The sequence below is a fragment of the Carassius carassius genome, chromosome 11 (genome assembly GCF_963082965.1).
Source record: "Carassius carassius chromosome 11, fCarCar2.1, whole genome shotgun sequence".
NCBI classification, from domain to species: Eukaryota; Metazoa; Chordata; class Actinopteri; order Cypriniformes; family Cyprinidae; genus Carassius; species Carassius carassius.
In genome coordinates, this window is record NC_081765.1 from 35,034,640 (window position 1) to 35,061,381 (window position 26,742).

At 41.8% G+C, this 26,742-nt stretch overlaps 1 protein-coding gene across 2 annotated transcripts in view; it reads left to right on the forward strand.

Moving 5' to 3' along the window:
• Positions 1–26,742, forward strand: part of LOC132153264 (inactive dipeptidyl peptidase 10-like) — a 107,458-nt gene that overhangs the window by 14,011 nt on the left and 66,705 nt on the right. Inside the window, exon 1 of one of the 2 annotated variants that reach the window (XM_059562654.1) lies at positions 18,771–19,130. The exons of the other annotated variant lie outside the window; for it this stretch is intronic. Coding sequence (XP_059418637.1) covers positions 19,080–19,130 — 51 coding nt within the window. The 5' untranslated portion in view covers positions 18,771–19,079. Of the gene's footprint in view, positions 1–18,770; positions 19,131–26,742 lie in introns of those variants that run through there. 2 annotated transcript variants of the gene reach the window in all.

Consider the following 26,742-nt stretch of genomic DNA (forward strand, 5'->3'; position numbering starts at 1 on the left):
TATAGATTATGTATACGTGTTACCTTACTCCGTTGTATACTATACTAAAAGGAACCAGAGAGTGTGGCTTCAGTTAAGTCTACAAATACTTGTACTAATTTGGTGGCCGCCTGAAGTGTAAATATGTGAGGCAATATAACAATACCAATTCACATTCCCACCAACCCGGTACCTAACAGAGCAAGTGAGACGCCCCTACTCCAAGGTAAGTTCAACAATGATAATACTCTTGAGACTTACTTTAACATTTAATCAGATTTAATTGTTTCTTAGAATGTCCTTTTTCCTTTTCAGAGCAAGATAAAGCACATCAGAACAAGACAAAGCAAAACAAAAAAAATATATATATAACAATCAGTGTTGGGGAGTAACTAGTTAATGTAACAGCGTTACGTAATTTAATTACAAAATTATTGTAACTGTAATTAGTTACAGTTACTACGAAAAAATGAGTAATTATATTACAGTTACTTATGAAATTTTTAACGATTACAAAGGGGATTACATTTGAATATTTACACACATCCACATACAGATTTAACTGATTTCTTTCCCAAATTGCACTGACCATTCTGAGACATACCGCCCTAATAATTTCCGGGATGCGGAAACACAGTCTGGTTCGTAGAATCCAGTCATAAAAACGGAATGCCTAACGCGGACGGAATATCCCACATTTTGGATGACTAAATCAAAAGTAGGTCAGTACACTTGAATCAAAACATGACATGGACTAGTGTCTGTGAATATAAAGCCCCAAAAATGCAATATATGACTTGCACATTCTGCGTGTTGGAAATCAGGCGCGGACAGGACACCGGGAGAACCGGGACAATTCCCGGTGGCCTGGCAGATGATGCCCTCTATTTTAATATTGTTATTGTATAATTGCACGCCGAATGTACTAAAGCGATAATTTGCGAATCCGCCATTTGATAATTAAATCTCTAATAAATCATGAAGTGTTAGTCATGACTCGCGCGCTCTCTGCGCCTCCGCCAAACGTTTTGGATCAGACTCAGAGTAATCAATGCGAGAGAGAGAGAGAGAGAGAGAGATAGAGAGAGAGAATAGAGTGGACTGTGGAAGCGCACAGCTGGAGCAGAGAAGCAGAACTACTGTTCAGGGTTTCAGGTCAGTTTCATCTGTAAAGATGCTTTTTTGTCTTTGTTTTTTTATTTATTAAATCAAGCAGCAGCACGTTGCTCATCAGTCATCACTCAAAATACTATATAAAGGACATCATTATTATCTGTTTTAATGTTACAGTAGTAATTTAGCTGAAAATAAATCGGATTCGCAAATTATCGCTTTAGTACATTCGGCGTGCAATTATACAATAACAATATTAAAATAGAGGGCATCATCTGCCAGGCCACCGGGAATTGTCCCGGTTCTCCCGGTGTCCTGTCCGCGCCTGATTTCCAACACGCAGAATGTGCAAGTCATATATTGCATTTTTGGGGCTTTATATTCACAGACACTAGTCCATGTCATGTTTTGACTCAAGTGTACTGACCTACTTTTGATTTAGTCATCCAAAATGTGGGAAAATCCGTCCGCGTTAGGCATTCCGTTTTTATGACTGGATTCTACGAACCAGACTGTGTTTCCGCATCCCCGGAAATTATTAGGGCGGTATGTCTCAGAATGGTCAGTGCAATTTGGGAAAGAAATCAGTTAAATCTGTATGTGGATGTGTGTAAATATTCAAATGTAATCCCCTTTGTAATCGTTAAAAATTGTAAAATTATTTTACAAATGTATTTATTTAAAAGTAAATACAAATCCATTTGCAAAAAACAACAACAACAAAAAAACAAGGTTATTTTACTTTTATATAGGCTAAAAGAAGCATGGTTAATTTTTGTAAGGGAAAAACATGACTCATGTACAGTATTAGGATTTTTCTATAAAGATATTGTAGTATTGTAGAGTATTGTATTGTAAAGTATAGTTTTGTTCAATCTTGTGTATTAAAGTCATGAGAGAGATGGATAACGGCGCAAAATAAAGAGACTGAAGAGACAAATGGAAGTGAAGGTGCAGTTCAGGAGAGAACTTTTAATTATTTTGCATGTCCCCAAATTAAAGATTTAAACCTTTTTTATGTCAGGTCAAAACAAAAAATAGTTTTGTCCATGAACTGGTTTGTATGAGTTTGAATTTTCCAGTCTGAATTTTTTTCCCAGTCCGCCCCTCCTGTAAATTAATCAGAATCAGAATCAGAAGAATCAGAATGAGCTTTATTGCCAGGTATGTTTACACATACGAGGAATTTGTTTTCGTGACAGAAGCTCCGCAGTACAACAGAATGACAGCGACAGAACATAAAACACATAATAAAAGAATATAAAAATACAAAAAATACAAATAAGTAGATAAGGAATGACAATATACAAATTGACAATTGTAGGCCGGTATATTACAAAAATGCAGTTATGTATGTACATGTATATTATGTGCAAAATTTAAGTGTACGCTAAGTATGTGTGTTAGATAAATTAAGTCTATGTGTATATAAATATAAAGTGTAGTGTGTTCAGTGTGTATCAGCTGTTCATAAGATGGATTGCCTGAGGGAAGAAACTATTTCTGTGTCTGGTCGTTCTGGCGCTCAGTGCTCTGTAGCGTCGACCAGATGGCAACAGTTCAAAGAGGGAGTGTGCTGGATGTGAGGGGTCCAGAGTGATTTTAACAGCCCTTTTGCTCACTCTGGATAAGTACAGTTCTTGAATAGAAGGGAGAGTTAAACCGATGATTCGCTCAGCAGTCCGGACTACCCTCTGTAGTCTTCTGAGGTTAGATTTAGAAGCTGAGCTGAACCAGACAGTTACTGAAGTGCAGAGGATGGATTCGATGATGGTGGAGTAGAACTGTTTCAGCAGATCCTGTGGCAGGTTAAACTTCCTCAGCTGGGGAAGGAAGTACAACCTCTGCTGGGCCTTTTTCACAATGGAGTCAATGTGAATGTCCCACTTCAGGTCCTGAGAGATAGTGGTGCCCAGGAACCTGAATGACTCCACTGCAGTCACAGTGCTGTTCATGATGGTGAGTGGGGGGAGTGCAGGGGGGTTTCTCCTGAAGTCCACAGTCATCTCCACTGTTTTGAGCGTGTTAAGCTCCAGGTTGTTGAGAGTGCACCAGACAGCCAGCTCTTTAACCTCCTGTCTGTAAGCAGACTCGTCACTGTCCTGAATGAGGCCGATGAGTGTGGTGTCATCTGCAAACTTCAGGAGCTTGACAGAGGGGTCCTTAGATGTGCAATCATTAGTGTACAGGGAGAAGAGCAGTGGGGAGAGGACACAGCCCTGGGGAGCTCTGGTGCTGATTGTACGGGTGCTGGATGTGTATTTTCCCAGCCTCACTAGCTGCTGCCTGTCTGTCAGGAAGCTGTTGATCCACTGACAGACGGAGGTGGGCACGGAGAGCTGAGTTAGTTTGGGCAGGAGGAGGTTTGGCATGATCGTGTTAAAAGCCGAGCTGAAGTCCACAAACAGGATCCTCACATAGGTCCCCGGTCTGTCTAGGTGTTGCAGAACATAATGCAGTCCAATGTTTACTGCATCGTCCACAGACCTGTTTGCTCTGTAGGCAAACTGAAGAGGATCTAGCAAGGGTCCAGTGATGTCCTTCAGGTGGGCCAGCACCAGTTTTTCAAATGACTTCATGACTACGGATGTTAAAGCCACAGGCCTGTAGTCATTTAGTCCTGTAATTTTGGGTTTCTTTGGGATGGGGATGATGGTGGAGCGTTTGAAGCATGAAGGGACTTCGCACAGCTCCAGCGATCTGTTGAAGATCTTTGTGAAGATGGGGGCCAGCTGGTCAGCACAGGATTTCAGACAGGCTGGTGTAACACAATCTGGGCCTGGTGCTTTTTTCCTTTTCTGCTTCCTGAAGACCTGGCGCACCGCATCCTCGCTGATCTGTATTGCAGGTGTGGGGGAGAGGGGGGATGCAGGAAGTGTGAATGGTGAGAGTGCTTGATTGGAGAGGTGTTCAGGATGGGTTGCAGGACTGGTGAGTGGTGTGAACAGTTGTTTGGAGAGGCATTCAGGGTTGGTTGCAGGAGTTGTGAATGGTGAGAGCGGTTGTGTGGAGAGGTGTTCAGGGCAGGTGATGGGTGTTCTTTCAAACCTGCAGTAAAACTCGTTCAGATCGTCTGCCAGTCGTTGATTTTCCACAGTGCTGGGGGGTGGTGTCTTGTAATTGGTGATCTTCTTTAGACTTTTCCACACTGATGCTGAGTCGTTTGAAGTGAACTGAGTCCTTATTTTTTCCGAATAATTCCTCTTTGCCACTCTGATCTCCTTTTCCAGTGTGTATTTAGCCTGTTTATACAAGACATTGTCCCCCTTCCTGTAAGCATCTTCTTTGGCCTGACGGAGCTGTCTGAGTTTTGCAGTGAACCACGGTTTGTCATTGTTGTAATTTAGTTGAGTCTTGGTAGGAATACACATATCCTCACAGAAACTGATATATGATGTTACGGTCTCTGTGAGTTCATCCAGATCGGTGGCAGCAGCTTCAAAAACACTCCAATCCGTGAGGTCAAAACAAGATTGTAAATCCTGCTCTGCTTCATTAGTCCATCTTTTTACAATCCTTAATACAGGTTTAGCTGATTTTAGTTTCTGCCTGTAGGTCGGTATAAGATGAACCAGAAGGTGATCAGAACGTCCCAAAGCTGCTCGTGGAACAGAGTGATATGCATCCTTTATTGTTGTGTAACAGTGATCCAATATATTACTGTCTCTGGTGGGACAGGTAACATGCTGTCTGTATTTTGGCAGTTCACGGGAGAGATTGGCTTTATTAAAGTCCCCGAGAATGATTAAAACAGAGTCCGGGTGTTGTTGTTCTGTCTCTGTGATCTGCTCAGCGAGTTTCTGTAAAGCCAGACTTACATGCGCTTGGAGAGGGATGTAAACACTAACTAGAATGAGCGAGTGAAACTCCCGCGGCAAATAGAACGGCTTGCAGTTGACAAACTGCATTTCTAGATCAGGACAGCACATCTTCTTTAACACAGTTACATCTGTACACCACCGTTCATTGATGTAAAAGCATGTCCCGCCGCCGCGTGATTTCCCCGTTGATTCTGCGTCGCGATCCGCTCTAAACAGCTGAAAGCCCGGCAGATGGAGTGCGCTGTCCGGTATGGCGTCATTCAGCCAGGTTTCCGTGAAACACAGAGCAGCAGAGTGTGTGAAATCCTTATTTGTCCGAGAAAGCAGAAGGAGTTCGTCCGTTTTGTTGGGTAGAGAGCGTAGATTTGCCAGATGGATGCTAGGCAACGGCGTTCGAAATCCGCGCTTCCTGAGTCTGACGAGCTCTGGGTTTCATTTACTACACATAGGCCTACTGAAGCTCGCAGTGTTTTCAACCTCTGCTGCCTCAATATAGGAGTACACGAGCACATAAACATAATTTCTAGAACTGCTCTGTGTCACTTCATGTGCATTTTACTTATTTTGAGAAAACTATCATCATATACAGAGACAGCAGTTTAAAAAAACACCAATGTTTCAGGAGTTTAGTACACAGAATACGTCACATGCTTATTAGATAACTGTATTTAAGTTAATGTATATGTTTTTATTTATTATTCTTTAATTTTCACAAATTTAGAAAAGTAATCAAAAAGTACTCAAAAGTAATTAGTTACATTACTTTAATAAAGTAATTGAAAAAGTTACACTACTATTACATTTTAAACAGGGTAACTTGTAATCTGTAACCTATTACATTTCCAAAGTAACCTTCCCAACACTGATAACAATGTTATTCAAATAAAGTAGTCACAATAATCTTTACCCGTGGTGCACCACCAACTGTTTAACCATTAAACTTGTGTTCACCCCTGGAATAACAATCAGTTCACTGATGAATCACTTCAAATAAACTCAGAAATAACTTGACTTAGATCAAATGAACTCTGAAATGACTCTTGAGATTCGACAGATTATTTAATTTTCACATCAAACCCAGTTCAGTTATCTAGTTCAAGTTCTCAGTCCAGTTCAGTCTATATCAGTAAAGAGTTCATATGTGTATATGTGCAATGAATGGTTGTACCAGTCTGTAGCGACGATGAAACTTAAGAAATTACTTGCGATGACTTGAGATGACCTGTACTCAAGAAATGAACAGCTGGGGCAGGAAAAGTAAGGAGATGTCGTCAGGATGGCAGGGTAATAATAAGAAACTAGCAAATGGCCACTACAAACAAACAAAAAAAATAATTTCTGGAAAAAAATGGCGCAGCTCTGCCACAGCACGTACTGACTCAAGTCTCAAAAGAGAGAGGAAAAATAAAATAAAATAAAAAGTTTCCAAAAAGCAAATCCGATCTTAGGCAATGGACAGTCTCCACAAAAAATGCAAAAATGCTCAGGAGCGGAAAAGATTAAACACTGTGGAAAAACTCACTTCCAGTTAATTTACATATTCTTGCGCACTAACAAGTGCACTAGATTGACAAGCAGGAAGAAATTAACGTCTCCCAATCCAAAGCACAGCTCATTAATGACTCTGGCACGCCGAAAAACTCTCAAGGATACATACAGTTCGAAAGATGCAAAACAGCAGTGTTCAGAACGAAACTCACGGCTCCAGCAACTAACTCTCGTGCTCTCAGCCAGTCTCTCACTCTGTTCGATGACGCAATCAGCCGAACTTCTGCACCAGCTCCGTTTCCAGTCTCAGACGACGATGGCGTTAATGTTCATTTCACCCACAAAACTCAGATGAACTGTGTTACTATCTTCTCTAATGTTTTCCGGTGAAAAACTGAAGATCTCTCAGACAGCAATCATGGCGTTTCTTTTTCTCGTAAAAACGATCTCCCTCTTCCTTCTTCACAGACATCTTTTCCTCTTCTGCGAACTTGCTGAAAACGGGATAACCCGTCAAAATAAAAGTCCCTTAAAAAAATACCGGTTACATTTCCCCCCTGCAAAACCCTGCCATACCATCGACATCTCCTGCAAGTCTCTCTGGAACATAAACACAATTTTTAATTGAAACGAAATACACATTCTTTGAAACTTTTCAACTTTCAACAGCTTCATAAATATTTACCATCACAACCTGAGTTAATGTTTTTTCTTATTTAATCTGATAATCATCTCTATACCTCACAGGTAATTTACCACGGTTTTGCCTTTGAGAGCGTCTGAGTTCTGGGACACTTTCACATTCAACATCTGAAATATTAGTATCATCTGAAGCTTCCTGTAACTCCAACTCAGTTTCTGGGGCTACATCTTGTGCCATATTTTCCTGCTCTTGCACTACATCCCCTCTAAAATCTACATCATGTGTCTCACCCTGGACCACTCCGTCTCGGTCATGACTAAGTGGAGCGGCTGGAACACAAATAAGATCTGGGAATTCGGTTTCAGAGTCCGACTGGGTTACGGGTCTACATGTGGTTGTACGTGACATACTAGGTGTCAAAGGAAATGTGCAGTGACGGAGCTGATCTCTGTGTACTACTCTGAATGGGCCCCCTTTTCAGGTTTGATAGTAAATACAGGTATGTCTGAATGATTCTGCTTCACTACAATGTATGGTGCATGTTCCCACTTGTCTTGAATTTTATTTCTGCCCCTATGTTTGTGATTACGTAACAACACACGGTCACCAGGCCTTACAAGCGCTCCAGAGGATTTTCGGTCATACACTCTTTTCCGTCTCTTAGAAGCTTCCTGTGCAACCATATTTGCAACTTCTACGGCAGTCTTTAGTCGACCATGATGACTCTTCACCCAATCGTCCAAGTTTTCTGCATCAATGTCCTCCAAATCCTTTCCACCCAACACATCTAATGGAAGGCGCGCATCCCTCCCAAACATCAAATAAAAAAGTGAATAGCCAGTGGATGAGTGAACATGATTGTTGTATGCCATCACTAGCTCTGGCAAGTGGGTCTTCCAGTCTTTCTTCTTCTCAGGTGTCAATGTTCTCAGCATATCATGCATTGTACGGTTGAACCTCTCACATTGAGAGTTCCCTTGAGGATGGTAGGGACTTGTACGGCTCTTCCCAACACTGTACACTCTACAGAGTTCCTTGATCACTTGTGATTCAAAACATCTTCCCTGATCTAAGTGCAGACGAGCTGGACACCCATAGTAGAGGAACCAATGCTTGATAAGGGCTTTTGCAGTGGTATTCGCTGTTTGGTTCTTAGTTGGGACAGCAACTGTAAATCGTGTGAACATGTCGGTCAAAACCAGCACATTTTCATATCCTCCTGAACACATCTCCAGTTGAGTGGAATCCATTGCCAGAACCTCTAAAGGAGCGGTGACGTTACTACATGTCATTGGGGCTCTAATTCTTGGAAAGACATCCTTTGCACGTGTACACCGTTTACATTGTCGTATCCATTCTTGAACATCGTTAGACATGCTAGGCCAATAGTAGTTTCGCTTCATCAATGTCAGAGTACTCCTCTCTCCAAAATGACCTCCATGTTCATGTTGGCTGTCATAAACTGAACGACGTAAGGAGGCTGGAACAACTAGCTGCCTTATTTTCTCTCCATCCCTTGGGTCAAGGATACATCTAAACATCACACCCTGATGCAGCTGAAGACGTTCATACTCTCTGCAAAGCTTTTTCAACTCTGGCAGCATACTTTGCAGTCTTGTTCGGCTTGGTATTTCATTCTTGGATACAGCATGGTATATGGGACCTATCAATGGATCACTTCTCTGCAACGCTCTAATTTCATCCCAGTTGTAACCATTCAGCACTTTTTTGATGGATGCTTGTACAGCTACTTGAACGCCAGTTTCTCTTTGTTTGAGCTCTTGTGCTGGCCACAGACATGCACGCACTTCCTCAGAGTTCAGTCGGATGAAATCCTTCTCTGTGTCTTCCTGTTCAGGGACCTCTCTTGTGGGAATCCTCGACAGAGCATCAGCGTTAGTGTTCAGCCTTCCAGGTTTATACAAAACCTCGAAATTAAGCTCCGCCAACTGAGCCACCCAGCGTTGCTCAACTGCTCCAAGATTAGCGGTCTCCAGATAACGCAGTGGATTATGGTCAGTGATTACAGTGAATTTGGAGAACATCAGATAGTCCTTTAATTTTTCTGTTGCAGCCCACTTAAGGGCCAACAGCTCCAATTTGAACGCACTGTAGTCTTTGTCATTTCTATCTGACCCCCTCAGGCCACGGCTAGCAAACGCTATGACACGCTCTGCTCCCCTTGTTTTTGGCTCAATACAGCTCCAAGCCCATGGTGACTCTTATCAGTTGTGAGGATAAACGGAAAGGCCAAAGTCAGGGTAAGCGAGGACAGGTGGTGACATCAGGCATTGTTTCAATCTGTCAAATGCGGTCTGACATTCGCTACTCCACATGAACAATTCAGAGGCTTTTCTTTTGTCTTTGTTGCCCATTAACGCATGCAATGGTTTTGCTATTTGAGCAAACTTTGGTACGAACCGCCGGTAATAACTCATGAATCCAATCAATTGTCTCACTTCCTTCACACTTTTAGGTACAGGCCAAGCGTCTAAGGCACTAACCTTTTCACTGTCGACTTTGATTCCTTCAGAGGAGATCACATGGCCCAAGAATTTTACTTCAGCTCTGAAGAGAAAGCATTTGCTTGGTTTCAACTTTAGGCCATGCCGCTTCAGTCGATCAAAGACCAGCTCTAGTCTTTCACAGTGACTCTTGAAGTCTTTGGAAAACATGATAACATCGTCAAGATATATCAAGAGTACATCAAAGGTCAAATCCCCGAGCACTACTCCCATGAGGCGCTGGAAGGTGGCTGGCGCATTGCAGAGCCCGAATGGCATCCGCATCCACTCAAACAGTCCAAACGGGGTAGTGACTGCTGTCTTTTCACGATCACGCTCACTACCTGGAAATAGCCGGCTGTAAGATCCAGGGTGGAGAACAGCTGAGCATTCCCCAGTGGATCCAGAGATTCTTCCACTCTGGGAAGTGGATATGCGTCTTTGCATGTGACCTGATTAAGCCTCCTGTAATCACAACAGAAGCGCACACTTCCGTCTTTCTTCACCACTATCACTGCTGGGGATGGCCAGGGACTTGCACTCCCCTTAAGGATGCCTTGCGACACTAGATCCTGCACGTGTTTTTTGAATTCTTGGAAAACATGTGGCGGTACTCTGCGGTGTCTTTATTTCACTGGTGGAGCATCACCGGTGTGAATGTCATGCGTTACTGACTGTGTGTACCCGTAGTCACTGTCACTTTTGGAAAATATGTCTCTGTATTTTGCCAAAAACTGGTTAAGTTCCTCTCTTTGTGCAGGAGTGAGCTTTTCGTAATTCACCTGGACTGGTACTGGGGGGTGGTCAGAGATTTCGACTGCTTGGACATGCGCCACTCGTCGGACATGAAGCGTCCCTTCCTCCTCCTCAAACTCTAGTGTATTCTCAGTTAACACCTCCTGTGGTTTAGACACTACTGCCACTCTGCATCTTGGGTTAAGTCTGATTGTCCGCCCACTCGAATTCATGACACGTACAGAAACTTTACCACCCACAGTTTTTGTTAGCACGTTGGCCACTAGGAGCCCCTTGGGTAGGCTCACACCAGTGGTGGGCTCAATTAATACCTGGCACTTTACTTTAGGTGGCACTCTGCAACGACCTTCGAACACCTTTTCACTTAGTGGAGGGATGGTGATGGCCTGTTTTCCACCAACTTTGACGAACCCAATCTTGCCATCAGGACTCAGGGTTTCTGTTTTCTCCATGCTGGCCAACACTCTTCGTATCTTTGCTTCTACAGGTTGTCCATATTTGTTGGCTGACTTCACATTCTCTCCTGTGACGAACACTGACTTGAACTCACGGATTATATTCATTCCAATGATTCCTGAAAGTCCCTTTATCTCCTCAGCTTGTGGGCTCTTGTCCGTCAGCACAAAGATGCATTTTCCCGGGAGAACCTTGCCCATACACTCAACATCAGCTTGCAGACATCCTAGAACAGGTATGTCAAGCCCATTAGCTGCAGTGAGTCTCACCCAGTGAGCGGATGACAGTCTCAGCTCTTGCTCTCCGAAGTGCATCCTAAAGTGTGACTCTGTAATAGTGGACACTTCTGAGCCTGTATCCAGTAAGCAGTTTGTCTTAACACCAGCTATTTTAACTTCAACAGTCAGACAATCTCCAAATGCACTGCTTTTCAACGTCTCTGTCGCTTCATCAGTCCATTCAGCTGTATGACTTCTTATCATAGATGGCCCAGGGCTGGTTTGAGATGCACTTGATGGAACGTTTCCTATGCTAGTTCCCGGCACCCCTGTAGAACGTCGCGACTGATCAGTCACTGTAGTTGCTTCAGTACCTCGTGAACAGCGTCTGCTAGTGTGCCCAGGTTCACCACATGAATAACAGATGTATCTTCCATCACTGTCCTTCAGGGGTTGTCTTTTTGGACGACTCTGTTGAAGTTGCACCCTGCTATTACCGTGTACTGCTTGGTAAAGTTCATCTTGACGGGCGGCAATCTTCTGTATAGCTTCATGCAGCTTTTCCAGTGTTAACGTAGAGGAGGCTTGCTCTGCTTCAGCACTTACCACTCTGACACGGGGACTATGTCTAGGAACATCCGGCATTTGAGTCTCTTCTTCTTCAGCCCAAGTGATTGCGGCTTGCATTACCTGAACAAAAGTCAAACTTGCATCCTCTTTAACTCGTCTTCTCATTTCGCGCCTCAGAAAATCATCTCGAAGGCCCAGGACAAGTTGTTCTTTTAACACACTTTCGGCCTCTGGAACTCTGTTTGGCTCTCTGCGCAGAACTCGGCTGAGTCTCTCTTGTAGGTCATATGCGTATGAGCGTATCGTCTCACTTTGCATTTGCTTTCGTTCGTAAAAATCTTTCAGCCTGGTTCCAATTGGTACTTTGTCTCCATAGGTGTCTAAAAGTACTTTAAAGATGCTTTCTGCAGAATCTTCTTTGCCACCCAGCATGAACCTTACAGTCGCTTTAGCTTCATCTTTGAGATGCTGTTTCACAAACTCCACTTGATCTTCAGCTGGTACCCTCATTACCTGGAAGGCGGATTTCATTGATGCATCCCATTCTTCAATGCTTATTTCACCTGGTTTTGCAGGGCAGCCACTGAATTCTGGAAGTTTTCGGTCTCGTGGTATATAGAGGACAGCTGGGGTTGTTTGCAAAGTAGCTTGGTGCTCTATGACTGTTCTTGCAAGTGACAAGGCTTCCCTTTGTTCAGACCTGGCTTGCTCGAGCGCTCCTGCCTGTTCTGCAAACCTTCTTTGCATTTCTGCCATCTGCTTTCTCAGATCTTCAAGCTCTGCCATTCTTCAGCTTGAAGGCCTGGGAATCGTGACACACAAAAAAATTAAACACACTAATTCTATCCTGTTCGTGACACCAAAATGTAACGGGTGCGTTAGTGCCCGCTTAGTAGGGGAAATTATTGTTACTTCGGAAGACTTAAGAAGTAAAGGATCTTGGTCCCCCACCTCAGTGCTTTGAGTCTCAATGTATAGATTATGTATACGTGTTACCTTACTCCGTTGTATACTATACTAAAAGGAACCAGAGAGTGTGGCTTCAGTTACGTCTACAAATACTTGTACTAATTTGGTGGCCGCCTGAAGTGTAAATATGTGAGGCAATATAACAATACCAATTCACATTCCCACCAACCCGGTACCTAACAGAGCAAGTGAGACGCCCCTACTCCAAGGTAAGTTCAACAATGATAATACTCTTGAGACTTACTTTAACATTTAATCAGATTTAATTGTTTCTTAGAATGTCCTTTTTCCTTTTCAGAGCAAGATGAAGCACATCAGAACAAGACAAAGCAAAAAAAAATATATATATATATATATAACAATGTTATTCAAATAAAGTAGTCACAATAATCTTTACCCGTGGTGCACCACCAACTGTTTAACCATTAAACTTGTGTTCACCCCTGGAATAACAATCAGTTCACTGATGAATCACTTCAAATAAACTCAGAAATAACTTGACTTAGATCAAATGAACTCTGAAATGACTCTTGAGATTCGACAGATTATTTAATTTTCACATCAAACCCAGTTCAGTTATCTAGTTCAAGTTCTCAGTCCAGTTCAGTCTATATCAGTAAAGAGTTCATATGTGTATATGTGCATTGAATGGTTGTACCAGTCTGTAGCGACGATGAAACTTAAGAAATTACTTGCGATGACTTGAGATGACCTGTACTCAAGAAATGAACAGCTGGGGCAGGAAAAGTAAGGAGATGTCGTCAGGATGGCAGGGTAATAATAAGAAACTAGCAAATGGCCACTACAAACAAACAAAAAAAATAATTTCTGGAAAAAAATGGCGCAGCTCTGCCACAGCACGTACTGACTCAAGTCTCAAAAGAGAGAGGAAAAATAAAATAAAATAAAAAGTTTCCAAAAAGCAAATCCGATCTTAGGCAATGGACAGTCTCCACAAAAAATGCAAAAATGCTCAGGAGCGGAAAAGATTAAACACTGTGGAAAAACTCACTTCCAGTTAATTTACATATTCTCGCGCACTAACAAGTGCACTAGATTGACAAGCAGGAAGAAATTAACGTCTCCCAATCCAAAGCACAGCTCATTAATGACTCTGGCACGCCGAAAAACTCTCAAGGATACATACAGTTCGAAAGATGCAAAACAGCAGTGTTCAGAACGAAACTCACGGCTCCAGCAACTAACTCTCGTGCTCTCAGCCAGTCTCTCACTCTGTTCGATGACGCAATCAGCCGAACTTCTGCACCAGCTCCATTTCCAGTCTCAGAAGACGATGGCGTTAATGTTCATTTCACCCACAAAACTCAGATGAACTGTGTTACTATCTTCTCTCACGGTTTCCGGTGAAAAACTGAAGATCTCTCAGACAGCAATCATGGCGTTTCTTTTTCTCGTAAAAACGATCTCCCTCTTCCTTCTTCACAGACGTCTTTTCCTCTTCTGCGAACTTGCTGAAAACGGGATAACCCGTCAAAATAAAAGTCCCTTATAAATACCGGTTACATCTGGAATAACCTTCCTAACATTGTTCGGGAGGCAGACACACTCTTGCAGTTTAAATCTAGATTAAAGACCCATCTCTTTAACCTGGCTTACACATAACATACTAATATGCTTTTATTATCCAAATCCGTTAAATGATTTTTAGGCTGCATTAATTAGGTAAACCGGAACCGGAAACACTTCCCATAACACCCGATGTACTTGCTACATCATTAGAAGAATGGCATCTATGCTAATATTTGTCTGTTTCTCTCTTGTTCCGAGGTCACTGTAGCCACCAGATCCAGTCTGTATCCAGATCAGAGGGTCACTGCAGTCACCCGGATCCAGTACGTATCCAGACCAGATGCTGGATCAGCACCTAGAAAGGACCTCTACATCCCTGAAATACAGTGGAGACCAGGACAACTAGAGCCCCAGATACAGATCCCCTGTAAAGACCTTGTCTCAGAGGAGCACCAGGACAAGACCACAGGAAACAGATGATTCTTCTGCACAATCTGACTTTGCTGCAGCCTGGAATTGAAATACTGGATTCGTCTGGTCAGAGGAGAACTGGCCCCCCAACTGAGCCTGGTTTCTCCCAAGGTTTTTTTCTCCATTCTGTCACCGATGGAGTTTCGGTTCCTTGCCGCTGTCGCCTCTGGCTTGCTTAGTTGGGGACACTTCATCTACAGCGATATCGTTGACTTGATTGCAAATAAATGCGCAGACACTATTTAACTGAACAGAGATGACATCACTGAATTCAATGATGAACTGCCTTTTAATATCATTTTGCATTAACACACTGTTTTCCTAATGAATGTTGTTCAGTTGCTTTGACACAATGTATTTTGTTTAAAGCGCTATATAAATAAAGGTGACTTGACTTGACTTGATTTGCAAGTGTTTTTTGAACATAAGTTTATGCTGGTGTTGTAACTCTGTTTGTGCTCCGGCTCCTGTGTTTGAATCCTCTAACACTGCTGTCAGTTTCGTCTTAATTGGTGTTTCAGTTGAGTCTGTACTAGACACATGACAGTATCAAATATTCATGTGAAGCCTTTATCCCAGTATTCTGTATTATCACAATATTGAAACACATGCTTTATTGTATTTATGTTTTAAACATTCATATACAAAAGAATTATGAAGAACAGTAGGTAGGCTAAGGCTTTACAAGATGGTCTCATTAGTAAACGTTAATTAATGCATTAACATTAATAATGAGAAATAGCTACATTTGTTACAGAAGTTATTATGTTACCGTTAGTTAAACATTGCAACTGATCTTTGTTTGTTGTTAGTTTATTAAGTTTATTAACAGCGGTTCTTAATTCTTGATGCTCTGCACATTCAGTTCAGTTCAGGGATCTCTCTCCTGACGAGCTGATGATGAGCTGAATAATGAAGATCTGTTAAATCAAGCAGAGGGTCCCAGGACCAGTCAATTAATACATTTACAGCTTTTGATTTCAATAATGTGTTATTAAACATGAATTAAAATTAACAAATGATTTTTAGTTAGTTTTTAGTTTAGTAGTTTTTAATTGCTAGTTTATAACTAATTAATTAATTTTAACTAATGGAGCCTTATTTGTAAAGTGTTACAGAACAATAATAACTCTTCTAGCACAGCCAGTGGAAGGCAAGCCTGCAAACCTCGAGACAAAGAGCGTAACGGCTAATGCTAACACTGTGGCTTGGGCATTGTTTTTAATGGATTTCAATAGAGAAAAGGCTTCATTAAGCTAAATAAACAGCTTTTGTGAGGAAACAGCTTATCAGTTAATGAATCGACAGCTTTTTCACTAATATTTTATTTTATTTTATTTATTTATTCAAGTTCTTTTTTACTGTGTAACGTAAACTGTTAATTTTCTCACCCCCATTTCATCCAAAATGTTTATGTATTTCTTTCTTCAGTCAAAAAGAAATACATTTTCAGTTTCAGTGCAGGTTCAAAGGGATTTAAACCATACCAGACGATGAATAAGTGTCTTATCTAGCAAAACGATCACTTTCCAAAAAAACCCCACAAAACACAAATGTTTGCCTTGCTCTGTTGTGCGATGTGCATTCATGACATCACGTGATACGTAATTATGTTGAAAAGGTCACCTTTGACGTAGGTGAAGTATCGAGTCAGGGTTTACAAGTTGAACGTGCAAATATATTAAGTCAAACGCTGTTTACAAAAAAAAAAAGGTGTTAAAAGGTAAAACAACAATGTGGGGCCATTTTGAACTTAGAGGAGAAGATGAGATGGAGTTCTTCCCCGCCGTTCCTTTTTGAACCAGAATACACAAAGGAAGAAATTAGGCACTTTAGGCAATTAGGCAGAAAAACTTTCTCAACCAGAGTTTCTCTGAATTTTTGAGTGGTTTTTCAAAAATTGCTTTGGCTAACCATTCTTTGGTATGTTTCAGGAAAACCACATTGTACCGAGGTACACCTATAATAAAAGAAAAAAGATGAAACATAACAGATTAAATTATACAAATTCTATTGATTACATTACTATAACAGAACATTCCCATTTGATTCTCAACTTTATGAACTCAAATCTATTGTCAAATCTATTGTCATCATCAAATTTTTAGTAGTTAGTGTGTTGTCTTCCATTTACCAGTGGTGGTTGTGGCTTGCTGATGACCTACATTTCATTGTGGTCAAGGATAACTAGCTGTGTTCTTGCAACCGTGGACGCATTACACCTCCTGTTGTCCTCAAAATAAAAGAAAAGTTTTTATCGGGTGTATCTACATGAACACGTGTATGCACATTACTATGTGTATATAACTAACTATATAACCAGTGTGTATATAACCAGTGTGTTTGAAAAGAGCCATTTCCCTCAAATCCTTTAGAAGTCCTTTATTCAGGACAAGACTCTGTAGTGTGTGGAAGGCATGTAAGTCTTTTCTAAGTCATGTTTTTCTTTGTTGCTTTTCCGGACTGAGATCATTGTGTCCATACTTTCTTGGCTTTCCTTCTTCAGTCCAACACATGTAATGTGAAAAAGAATGGACTTCCAATTCTCGATCAGTTCCTGTATAAAAACATGAATACACAAAAAAGTTATTATTATAATAATGTATGAATTATAAACAAAGAAAAATAGATGTTTGTGGTCCAGCAACCCCAATATTTAAAACATTACAATAACACAATTTAGCTCCCCATAGAGAACAAATTCTAATCTTTTTTTTCAAACAATCCAGACTGTGTCCTGTTGTGGTTCAGGGACTCATATATATCATTAGTACAGTATAAAGGCTATCATGTCTATGTAACGCCCCCCAAAAAGATAAAACAAGAGTGTGTGCGTGTGTGTGTGTATTAAGAAATTACATTTAATATTCAAACATTAAAGACCTTATGTCAGGGTCACCTCCACAAGTTGCAGAGCAATACCATAAATGATTGCAAATACTTCATATCCATGGCTGCAGCTCTCGATTGTCTTTGTATCTTGACATGGAGCACAACTTTTTGGAAAGTCCTGAAAAACAAACATTTTAATTATCAAAGAATGAAGAAGGAGTGACAATATAGTGCATATCAAGGTAAATTTAGTACTTCAAGGTTTATTGTATCTTTTTAGATTTTTTGATGCATGCAAACAACACATTGTATATTCATTATATATATTTATATATATTCATATATTCATGCATAGGAATAACTATTCAATTGATCATAACATTGCAAAAACTGCCAGTAATGATACTGTACTTCACTTTAAAATACTGAACACTTACTAAAGTTACTGATAATTAATAACATAAGGGATGTAGCATTTATGGCATAAATAAAACAGCTTGTGAAGCACGATCCACAAAACTTTATTTACTTCACAAAAATCAAGGTGAAGTTGAACCGATGTTTTTTTTTTTTTTTTTGCATATGGGCCCGGGGCTGATGCTAGTGGAGTTAATGTAAAGTAAATGTAAATAGCCTCCGCAAACAAGGAGGGCTATTTGCACTAAATGTAAAAGGATACACCGAGAAATATCGAGACATTTCATGTACTCATGGGGGCCCCTGGTGGCCACGGGGTCCTGAACAACGGTTTAGTTCGCTTATGCCTTGGGCCAGTGTTGTGCCGAATTCTGCACCCCTGCCAGATTTATGAACACCCTCCTTGAAGTCGTTACCTGATTGCCTAATCCCAGCCCCACCCTAATCCCAACCCTCCACCACACCTTCTCCTCGTCCTACCAATACTGGGGGGTTCATAATCTGACAGGGTGCAAATTTCGGCACTGCACCGGCTCTGAATATAAATGACCGAACTGTCTGTGCAGAAGCGCTCAGTAGCGCCATGACATTCATCTGCAGTGTGAATGTGGCCTTGATATGAGAAGCATTTATGTCAACAAGGAATTGCCAACAAGACAAGATGTATGAGATATATAAACTCACCATGTCATTGAAATGAATGCGAGTAACATTTGTGGAGTCACATCTGTATTCACAGATAAACTGATTATAGTTTGATATTTTTCTCGAAACAGTCGTAATTCTGTGTCGGGGAGTTTGCTTTAGTTCAGAGGTGATGGATGTTATTTAGATGTCAGTCATGATGCTGGAATTGCTAGAGGCTGCATGTTTTAAAGCGGTAGCTGGAATCGCCTCGATTTATTTGATATCTGATCCGTCTGGTGCTGTTCCAGGTGCTGTCGGTCTCTCTGTCTCTCTGTCGGTCTCTCTGTCTGTCGGTCTGTCGGTCGGTCTGTTTCTGGCTCGCGCGTCATCAAGGCCAATCCTCCCGCCCCTCGAGCTCAGCATCAGTCCGTGCTGCTCTCTCCCGCCGCTCTTTCATCCTTTCTTTGCAATCAGTTTGAATTCGACAGAGATCAGAATTAGATCATCGTTCCTGAATCGATCTCGTCTTCATCTGTCCGCGCGCTGCTGCGGTGGAATGCCAAGAAAGCTGCGCTCCTCCACGGACGAAGAGCAAACGGAGGAGCGGTTCTTTGGTCCTGAAACGGCGTTAGAATAACCACTTTGGTTTTTTTAGGATTCCTCAGCGGCATCTGAAGCAGGAACCATGACGGCCACCAAAGAGCAGCAAAGCCAAAGACCGAATCCGCAGGACGAGGTAACACGGCATCTTCATATGTTACACAGTGTTTACACACACAAAAAAGATGTTTGTCCATATTTTCTCTTATTTGTAACGTCCCCCCCCCCCCCGAATCCGGTGGGTATCAGGTAAGGTATCGCGTGCACGCGAACCCAACGCCCGTACCCGTTCTGTCAGCAAATTCATGACATCACCGAGCTTTCAGTGTAAATGCAAATTAAATATAAAACAGCTGCGCTGTCGGGTTTCTTTCGTCACCAGTGAATCAGTTTGTGCTCGTGACTGTAATTGGGGACTGAGCACGGGCATCCGTGACTAAAGGACCTGTTCAGGCCGTCAGTGATGCAAATACAATCACCGGAGGACGCGCGACGAAGAACGACGCGTCACCTGTCCGCGCGCGACAAACACGGCTGGAGAACTGGTCGATGCTTTCTCTGACGACAAACCGACTGAGATAAAACACCAGTCCATGTTGAGACTGATTTGTGGCAGTTGTCGCATAATGTGTGAAAGGTTTTAGTTTGTAATATTTAGGAATATTTAAAGGTAAGGTTTCATCCCAACTACCTGCTGTATCGCTGTTCGCCTCATTAGTATTCCATCATTTGTGTTGATTTTAAAAAGAAGTCAAGTCAACTTTATTTCTAAAGAGCTTTATACAGTACTGGTTGTGTCAAAGCAGCTTTAAATAGTTTGTCAACACGGTTGAACTAAACACCCGTCAGCCCGCCAAATGCGGGTAAAACTGGGCAATTTGGCGTGTTACTTTTCGTAAGTTATGTTCACTCGTTAATTTCTTGGTGAAATTAATGCAAGCCAAAAATCTGCGCAGGTTTAGTGTAAATACTGAACTCGTGAGACATCATGACATTATCGAGTATGCAAAAACCAAACAAACAGATTGCATGCATCAGAGTGCGTTATTTCACTTATTAATGTGCAATAAAAATGATCACATAATTACATTTATCTGAAGCTTTTATCCAAAGCGACTTACAGTGCATTCAGGCAAAAACATTTTTTACCTAACATGTGCTCCCTGGGAATCGAGCCAACAACCTTCAATGTAAGGGGGCAGGAAATTTATGTATTTATATCATTTCATATAGTTCAACAATGGTGCCATTTTTTTTTATCAGAATGGTTACAAATGTGATATTGATTTTATACAACAGTTCAATAAACTAAGTTAATGAAAAGTGATGAAGTCATGACATTTGCCAAGTATGGTAACCCATACTCGGAATTGGTGCTCTGCATTTAACCCATCCAAGTGCACACACACACACACACACACACACACACCCGGAGCAGTGGTCCGGGGAGCAACTGGGGGTTCAATGTCTTGCTCAAGGGCACTTCGGTCATGGGTATTGAGGGAGGAAGAGAGCACTATTCATTCACCCCCCCCCCCCACCCACCCCCCAAATCCTGCCAGCACCGAGACTCAAACCTGTCCTCAAACCTGTCCAAGTCTCTAACCATTACGCCACACCCCCTATACCCCATACAGGATGTATTAATAAATCTAAATTAAAATTATTACAACAGATGACAAAGGGGAGGAGAATTTACATGTGTGTCAGGTTTTTTTGATGAAAAACATTTCCACGAAGGATATATCTGTGTATCCTCACTCAAAGCTCCTCTAGAAACAAGGAGGGATATTGAGAAGCACCCTGTGTGTATGACACTCCTCCCATTAAGCGCTGTTAGAAGTGAATTAATTCATTTCAACACTTCCGTAAGGATGCGTTAAATTCAACAAAACGGTTTAACAAAGGATGTATTGATCTTGTGAATTAGCAAATTCGGGGGCGGAGTCCGGCGGCCGCGCGCGCTCCCCTCTTCGGTCCGGGGCGCGAGGGGCGGCGGCTTCCTCTAGCGGGCGCATCTCTCTCGTTGGCCGCGGCGCTGGCAGGGGATGGACGGCCCGGCATCCTGGCCCGTCGGCCGTGTAAACGGATGCGGTTCCCATCCGGATCGCGGGTCCGGCAGCTCACGTCTCTAGTGGCGCGGGAGTCCCTCAACGCACCCTTCCTGGACCCACGAGGACACCAGTGTGCATGCACGGGGAAGAGACCGGTCTCCCGAGGAGAGGCGCGTTGGGCTTTTAAGGCAGGCGTACACGGTGTGATTTTTGCTGTCGTACGAGTTCGCATGCGATTTTTTTCAATCGTGTGGAAATCGCGTATGCTCGTATGGTCGCGACTCATATCATTTGCGATGAATTTCGAGCCGAGCAGAGTGGCTTACGAGCACTTCCCGACCTCCCGATCATTTTTAAACATGTCTAAAAAGTTCGTGAGCTATCGGTTTGAATTCGTGACAGGTTGAACGAGCCGATTTGTTGATTTATCTGAAGTTGACCAATCACGAACTAGGAAAACCACAGAAGAAGAAAGACGAAGACGGCAGCGCCAGGCGAATGTGGACTATTGACCAGGAGGATAAACTCCCTGAAGTCTGACAGGAACAGCGAGCGCTGTATGATGTTTCTAGCAACGTGTTCCAATGCCTTTTTAGTTCTCTCTCTATCTCTCGATCTCTCTCTCACACAAGCATATGTAGCTTATGCACACATTTGTGTATGTGTATATATATATATATATATATATATATATATATATATATATATATATATATATATATATATATATATATATTTTTTTTTTTTTTTTTTTTTAATAGATTTTATCTATTGTAAGTCGCTTTGAATGAAAGTGTCCGTCTGCCAAAATATTATATATATATTAGGGTGAAACAGTTCAACTTTTTCACAGTTCGGTTTGTTTCACGGTTTTAGAGTCATGGTTTCGGTACCGTTGTATGTGCTATGTTTATGGAAAAACTATACTTTCAAAAAAACAAAACAATATATATATATATATATATATATATATATAAATAATTATTATTAAGAATATTCTAACTACAAGCAACAGCACAAATAAATACAATAGAGTAAAGATACAAATTAAAATAAACTGACTTTCAGGGTTTTTTTTTTAGGTAGGTCTTGCATTAGTTTTTAGGCACAGAAATTAAAATAATCAAATGTAAAACAACATTGCATTTTGGACTATAAATTAAAGATTATTCTTTTTTAAAGTAAAAAAAGCTTTTTAATCAAGACCAGTGAGTGATTTATTTGTTGTTGCTGTTCGATTAATATAAAGACTGTCACTTTAAGAGAATGCACTGATCCAGTGTTCGTATTTGTATTGAAGAAGAGTGAATGATTTGTAGAGGTTTTCTTTCATAGCTGTTGTTGTAATGTAATGTAAATATTACATGCTTTGTCAGATTTAAGTTGAACAGCAGTCCCAGTGCGTGCCGAACTGTGTGTGGTGAACTGAATGGTTCGGTTTTTTCAGTGAAACATGGCTGGGTTTTGGCAGCAACTTGCGCCATCTGTGGCCAGGACTTTTCTCCTTTCCGGCTCTGCTCCTCCTTTGAAAGTGAAAGTGACGTGACATTCAGCCAAGTATGGTGACCCATACTCAGAATTTGTGCTCTGCATTTAACCCATCAGAAGTGCACACACACAGAGCAGTGAACACACACACACACTGTGAGCACACACCCGGAGCAGTGGGCAGCCATTTATGCTGCGGCGCCCAGGGAGCAGTTGGGGGTTCGATGCCTTGCTCAAGGGCACCTAAGTCATGGTATTGAAGGTGGAGAGAGAACTGTACATGCACTCCCCCCACCCACAATTCCTGCCGTCCCGGGACTCGAAATCACAACCTTTCGATTGGGAGTCCGACTCTCTAACCATTAGGCCGCGACTTCCCCAAATTCCCCTTTGAGTTTACGCTCCATTTTTTTTGCGCGATTTTCTAAGATAAAGCCTGCCTCTGGATATAGCCAATTAGGCAGTGCTTCGCTGATGTTTGGTCATGTGGTGGTGTCATATTCACTCCGCGATCGCCTGATTCATAGATTCATAAGACCGTCAATTAATTCGCTGTTGCATACCAGCCTATTGCACGTCAGCCTGATCGCAGCCGGCAGGCCAGAATGACCGTCAGGCCCGGGGAAATGTCCCGGTGCTCCCGATGGCCAGTCCGCCCCTGTGCAGTTATGAGAGAGGGAGAGCAGTTATATTAGGCGCATTCGACTTGAAGCAGCGCTGCACAGAATGATCACCTGTATGACATCAAAGTACCGCGAGAGCTATTCGAATGCATTGGATATGTGTGCTCTCTTATCGCTCTCGCGGTTCTTTAATGTCATACAGTGATCCTTCTGTGCGTGCAGCGGTGCTTCAAGTCGAACGCATCTATCAACTAAGTGCGATTGCTTCTGGAATTTGCAGGTTGTAAAATCGTGTCGTATATCATCTCGTCCGTACGATTTTCAGCTAAACTCACTCGTGCCGTGTGCGTGGACATACGATCTTCCGACCATCCGAATTCGCACCGTGTACGCCCGCCTTTAAACAGCTGCGGTGATGAGGCTCCATTTCCTTCAGGTGTGCCCCATCACACGCCACCAGCCCTGACTCATCCAGCACCCCTCCTCTCACACACCCACTCCAGTCGGGAGCCTGGGGAAGGGCGGCGATTTAGGACGGGGTGCCGATGACAATCATATATATATATATTTATTTATTTATTGTAATCATTTTTGTTTTTTTTATGACTACCCACATTGCTTAATATAAAAGATAAAAACGTAAGAACACACACCCACTGCGCAATGTGACGTCGTAGTGACGTCATTTTCATGTAATTTTTGGATGTCCAAATTTGGTCCATTGAAGGGGTTGTTTTGTAACGCCAGGCGACGTCTTTTTTCGACGTCATCCGCACGTCATTTTTCCACGTCTTCCGCACGTCATTTTTTGACGTCGATCCACAAAAGTTTGTTTACAATAAATCGCGCTCAGTGCTCTCAAACAAAACAGCGGCCACACACAATAAATCGCGCTCAGTGCTCTCAAACAAAACAGCGGCCACACACACACCCACACACCCCCACACACACACACCTTGCTTTACCTGGGACTCGAACTCGTGATCATCTGCTCCACGTGCCAACGCTCTACTGTTTGAGCTACAGCATCAGACTTGTATGCATTTCCAGTTATCAGTCTAAATGTTGAACAATGATTATTAAATCAAACAATCGATCGAGTGATTTGAGGGTGAGAGAGTGAGATAATTTCTTATTATCGCGTTTAGGTTCGGCGCTTGGAACATAAGATCACGAGCATCTTGCAGTACATTTAAAATGTTTTAAATATAATATTTTAAATATTTCAAAAATATATCACATTTTAAATATAGCGATTTAGAAACGTGGATGGAGCAGTGAATAGGTTCATTACACAGCAAAATGACATGACAAACTCGCGTTTTGGAAAAGAGCTCTTCATTTGTAAATTAAAAAAATTATAATAATCATGTAAATTTCCTGCACCTGTCATAGACGTCCAAATGACGTCCAAAAAATTACCCAGTTCAGGTCCAATGTTGAACGTAAATATGACGTCCAAGTTGGGTCATGGTTGGACGTCCAAATAGTGGACCTAGTTTGGACGTCGAAAAAAATTACCCAGTTCAAAAGTCCAATGTTGAACGTCTATATGACGTCCAAGTTGAGTCATGGTTGGACGTCCAAATAGTGGACCTAGTTTGGACGTCGAAAAAAATTACCCAGTTCAAAGGTCCAATGTTGAACGTCAATATGACGTCCAAGTTGGGTCATGGTTGGACGTCCAAATAGTGGACCTAGTTTGGACGTCGAAAAAAATTACCCAGTTCAAAAGTCCAATGTTGAACGTCTATATGACGTCCAAGTTGGGTCATGGTTGGACGTCCAAATAGTGGACCTAGTTTGGACGTCCAAAAAATTACCCAGTTCAGGTCCAATGTTGAACGTAAATATGACGTCCAAGTTGGGTCATGGTTGGACGTCCAAATAGTGGACCTAGTTTGGACGTCGAAAAAAATTACCCAGTTCAAAGGTCCAATGTTGAACGTCAATATGACGTCCAAGTTGGGTCATGGTTGGACGTCCAAATAGTGGACCTAGTTTGGACGTCGAAAAAAATTACCCAGTTCAAAAGTCCAATGTTGAACGTCTATATGACGTCCAAGTTGAGTCATGGTTGGACGTCCAAATAGTGGACCTAGTTTGGACGTCGAATAGATGTCCAGAATTGGTCATGGACCGACGGACCCAATATAGACATGATCTGCACGTCTATCCGACGTCCAATGTTTAGTGGGCAGAGGTGCTTCATTCGTTCATTATCAGTCACAGTTTGTTCGTTTGTGATATTTTTAAACAGTGTTAACGTGGTTTTTATGGCAAACATTTGTAACCCAAATAAGCAGCTGAATGTGTTTCAGCTGTGAAATCTGTGAGTCCAGTCATGCAGACGCGTCGCTGCAGGTTGTTTGTGTTTGGTGTTTGACAGCTGTACTGTGAGACACTGTTTGGGTCTTCAGACGATCACTGGCATCTCCACAGCTTCTCTCACACGCTCATGCAGAACTGTGAAAGAGAAACACATTTCTGGTAGTTTGATGTAGCTTACAGTACCTGAAATCCAGCTAATCTAAATGTAAAAATTCTGCCTGCTGGGAAATTTAGCTTAACCTGCAGCTTTGTTCTTTTCCTTTTTTTTTTTTTTAAATGCTTTTTAGTCTCCATTTTCACAGCTATCCTTCTGATGCACAACCGTAATTGCTTTAATTATGGGCATTTTAATGTAGAAAATATTACATTTATTGGAATTATTTACTGATAGAGGCAGATTTCTAAGACTCTGTCATGAATGTTTCATTAAAATGACTTCAAATAATTCCTTTGGTGCTATTCATGCCAGGGATGATGAGTGCATCAAACCAATGTATTTGTCTGATGATGTGCAAATGCCGATTAGTAAGATTTGATCATGTTTCTCAAAGCCTCAGTGGAAGGCACAAAGCCTAGTCTCGCAAGTACACACTTCAGTTTTTCTATAAATGGAAGCATCAGCGCAAGTTCTACTCAGAAGACTTAATGCCACGTCACGTATTACTGTTAGATCTGTCCAGTCGTCTCAACACAAGGAATATATAAGCTCTCTACTCACCCTTCATTGTGTTTGCAGAAACTGCCGCTGTCATTTCCCTCCATGCAGGTTTAAACTCTGCCCTGCCTTCATCTTCCTTAAGAATAGCTAGAATATATGACTTCAGATTTAAGATACGAAATTGTGGCTTGTGATTGTGATTGGCCAAATGCCTCAAGCGTTGGACAGAAATCTTACACCCCTCAACATACTGTGATGTGTGTCCTAGCGCGAGACAAAACCAATAAAACCCATTACAAACGAGGCATTTGTTGCATCCAGTGGGAACATATTTACTGATTATAATGACTTGTAATGTCTTTTTACACGTTGCATTGTACATTGTGCTGAGTAAACATAAAAACATTTCTGCATCTGTGATCGGAGAAACGACATTAAACAAGTTCTACTCTACACTGCTCAAAACACAAGTTTGAATCATTAGTGGCAAATCCTTTACATATGAAAACGTTGTAGGATATCAGATGTTAATATATCCAAAGTTCATCGGAGGTGTAGAAACTTGATGGTGTGTCTGATTAAAACACAAAAGTC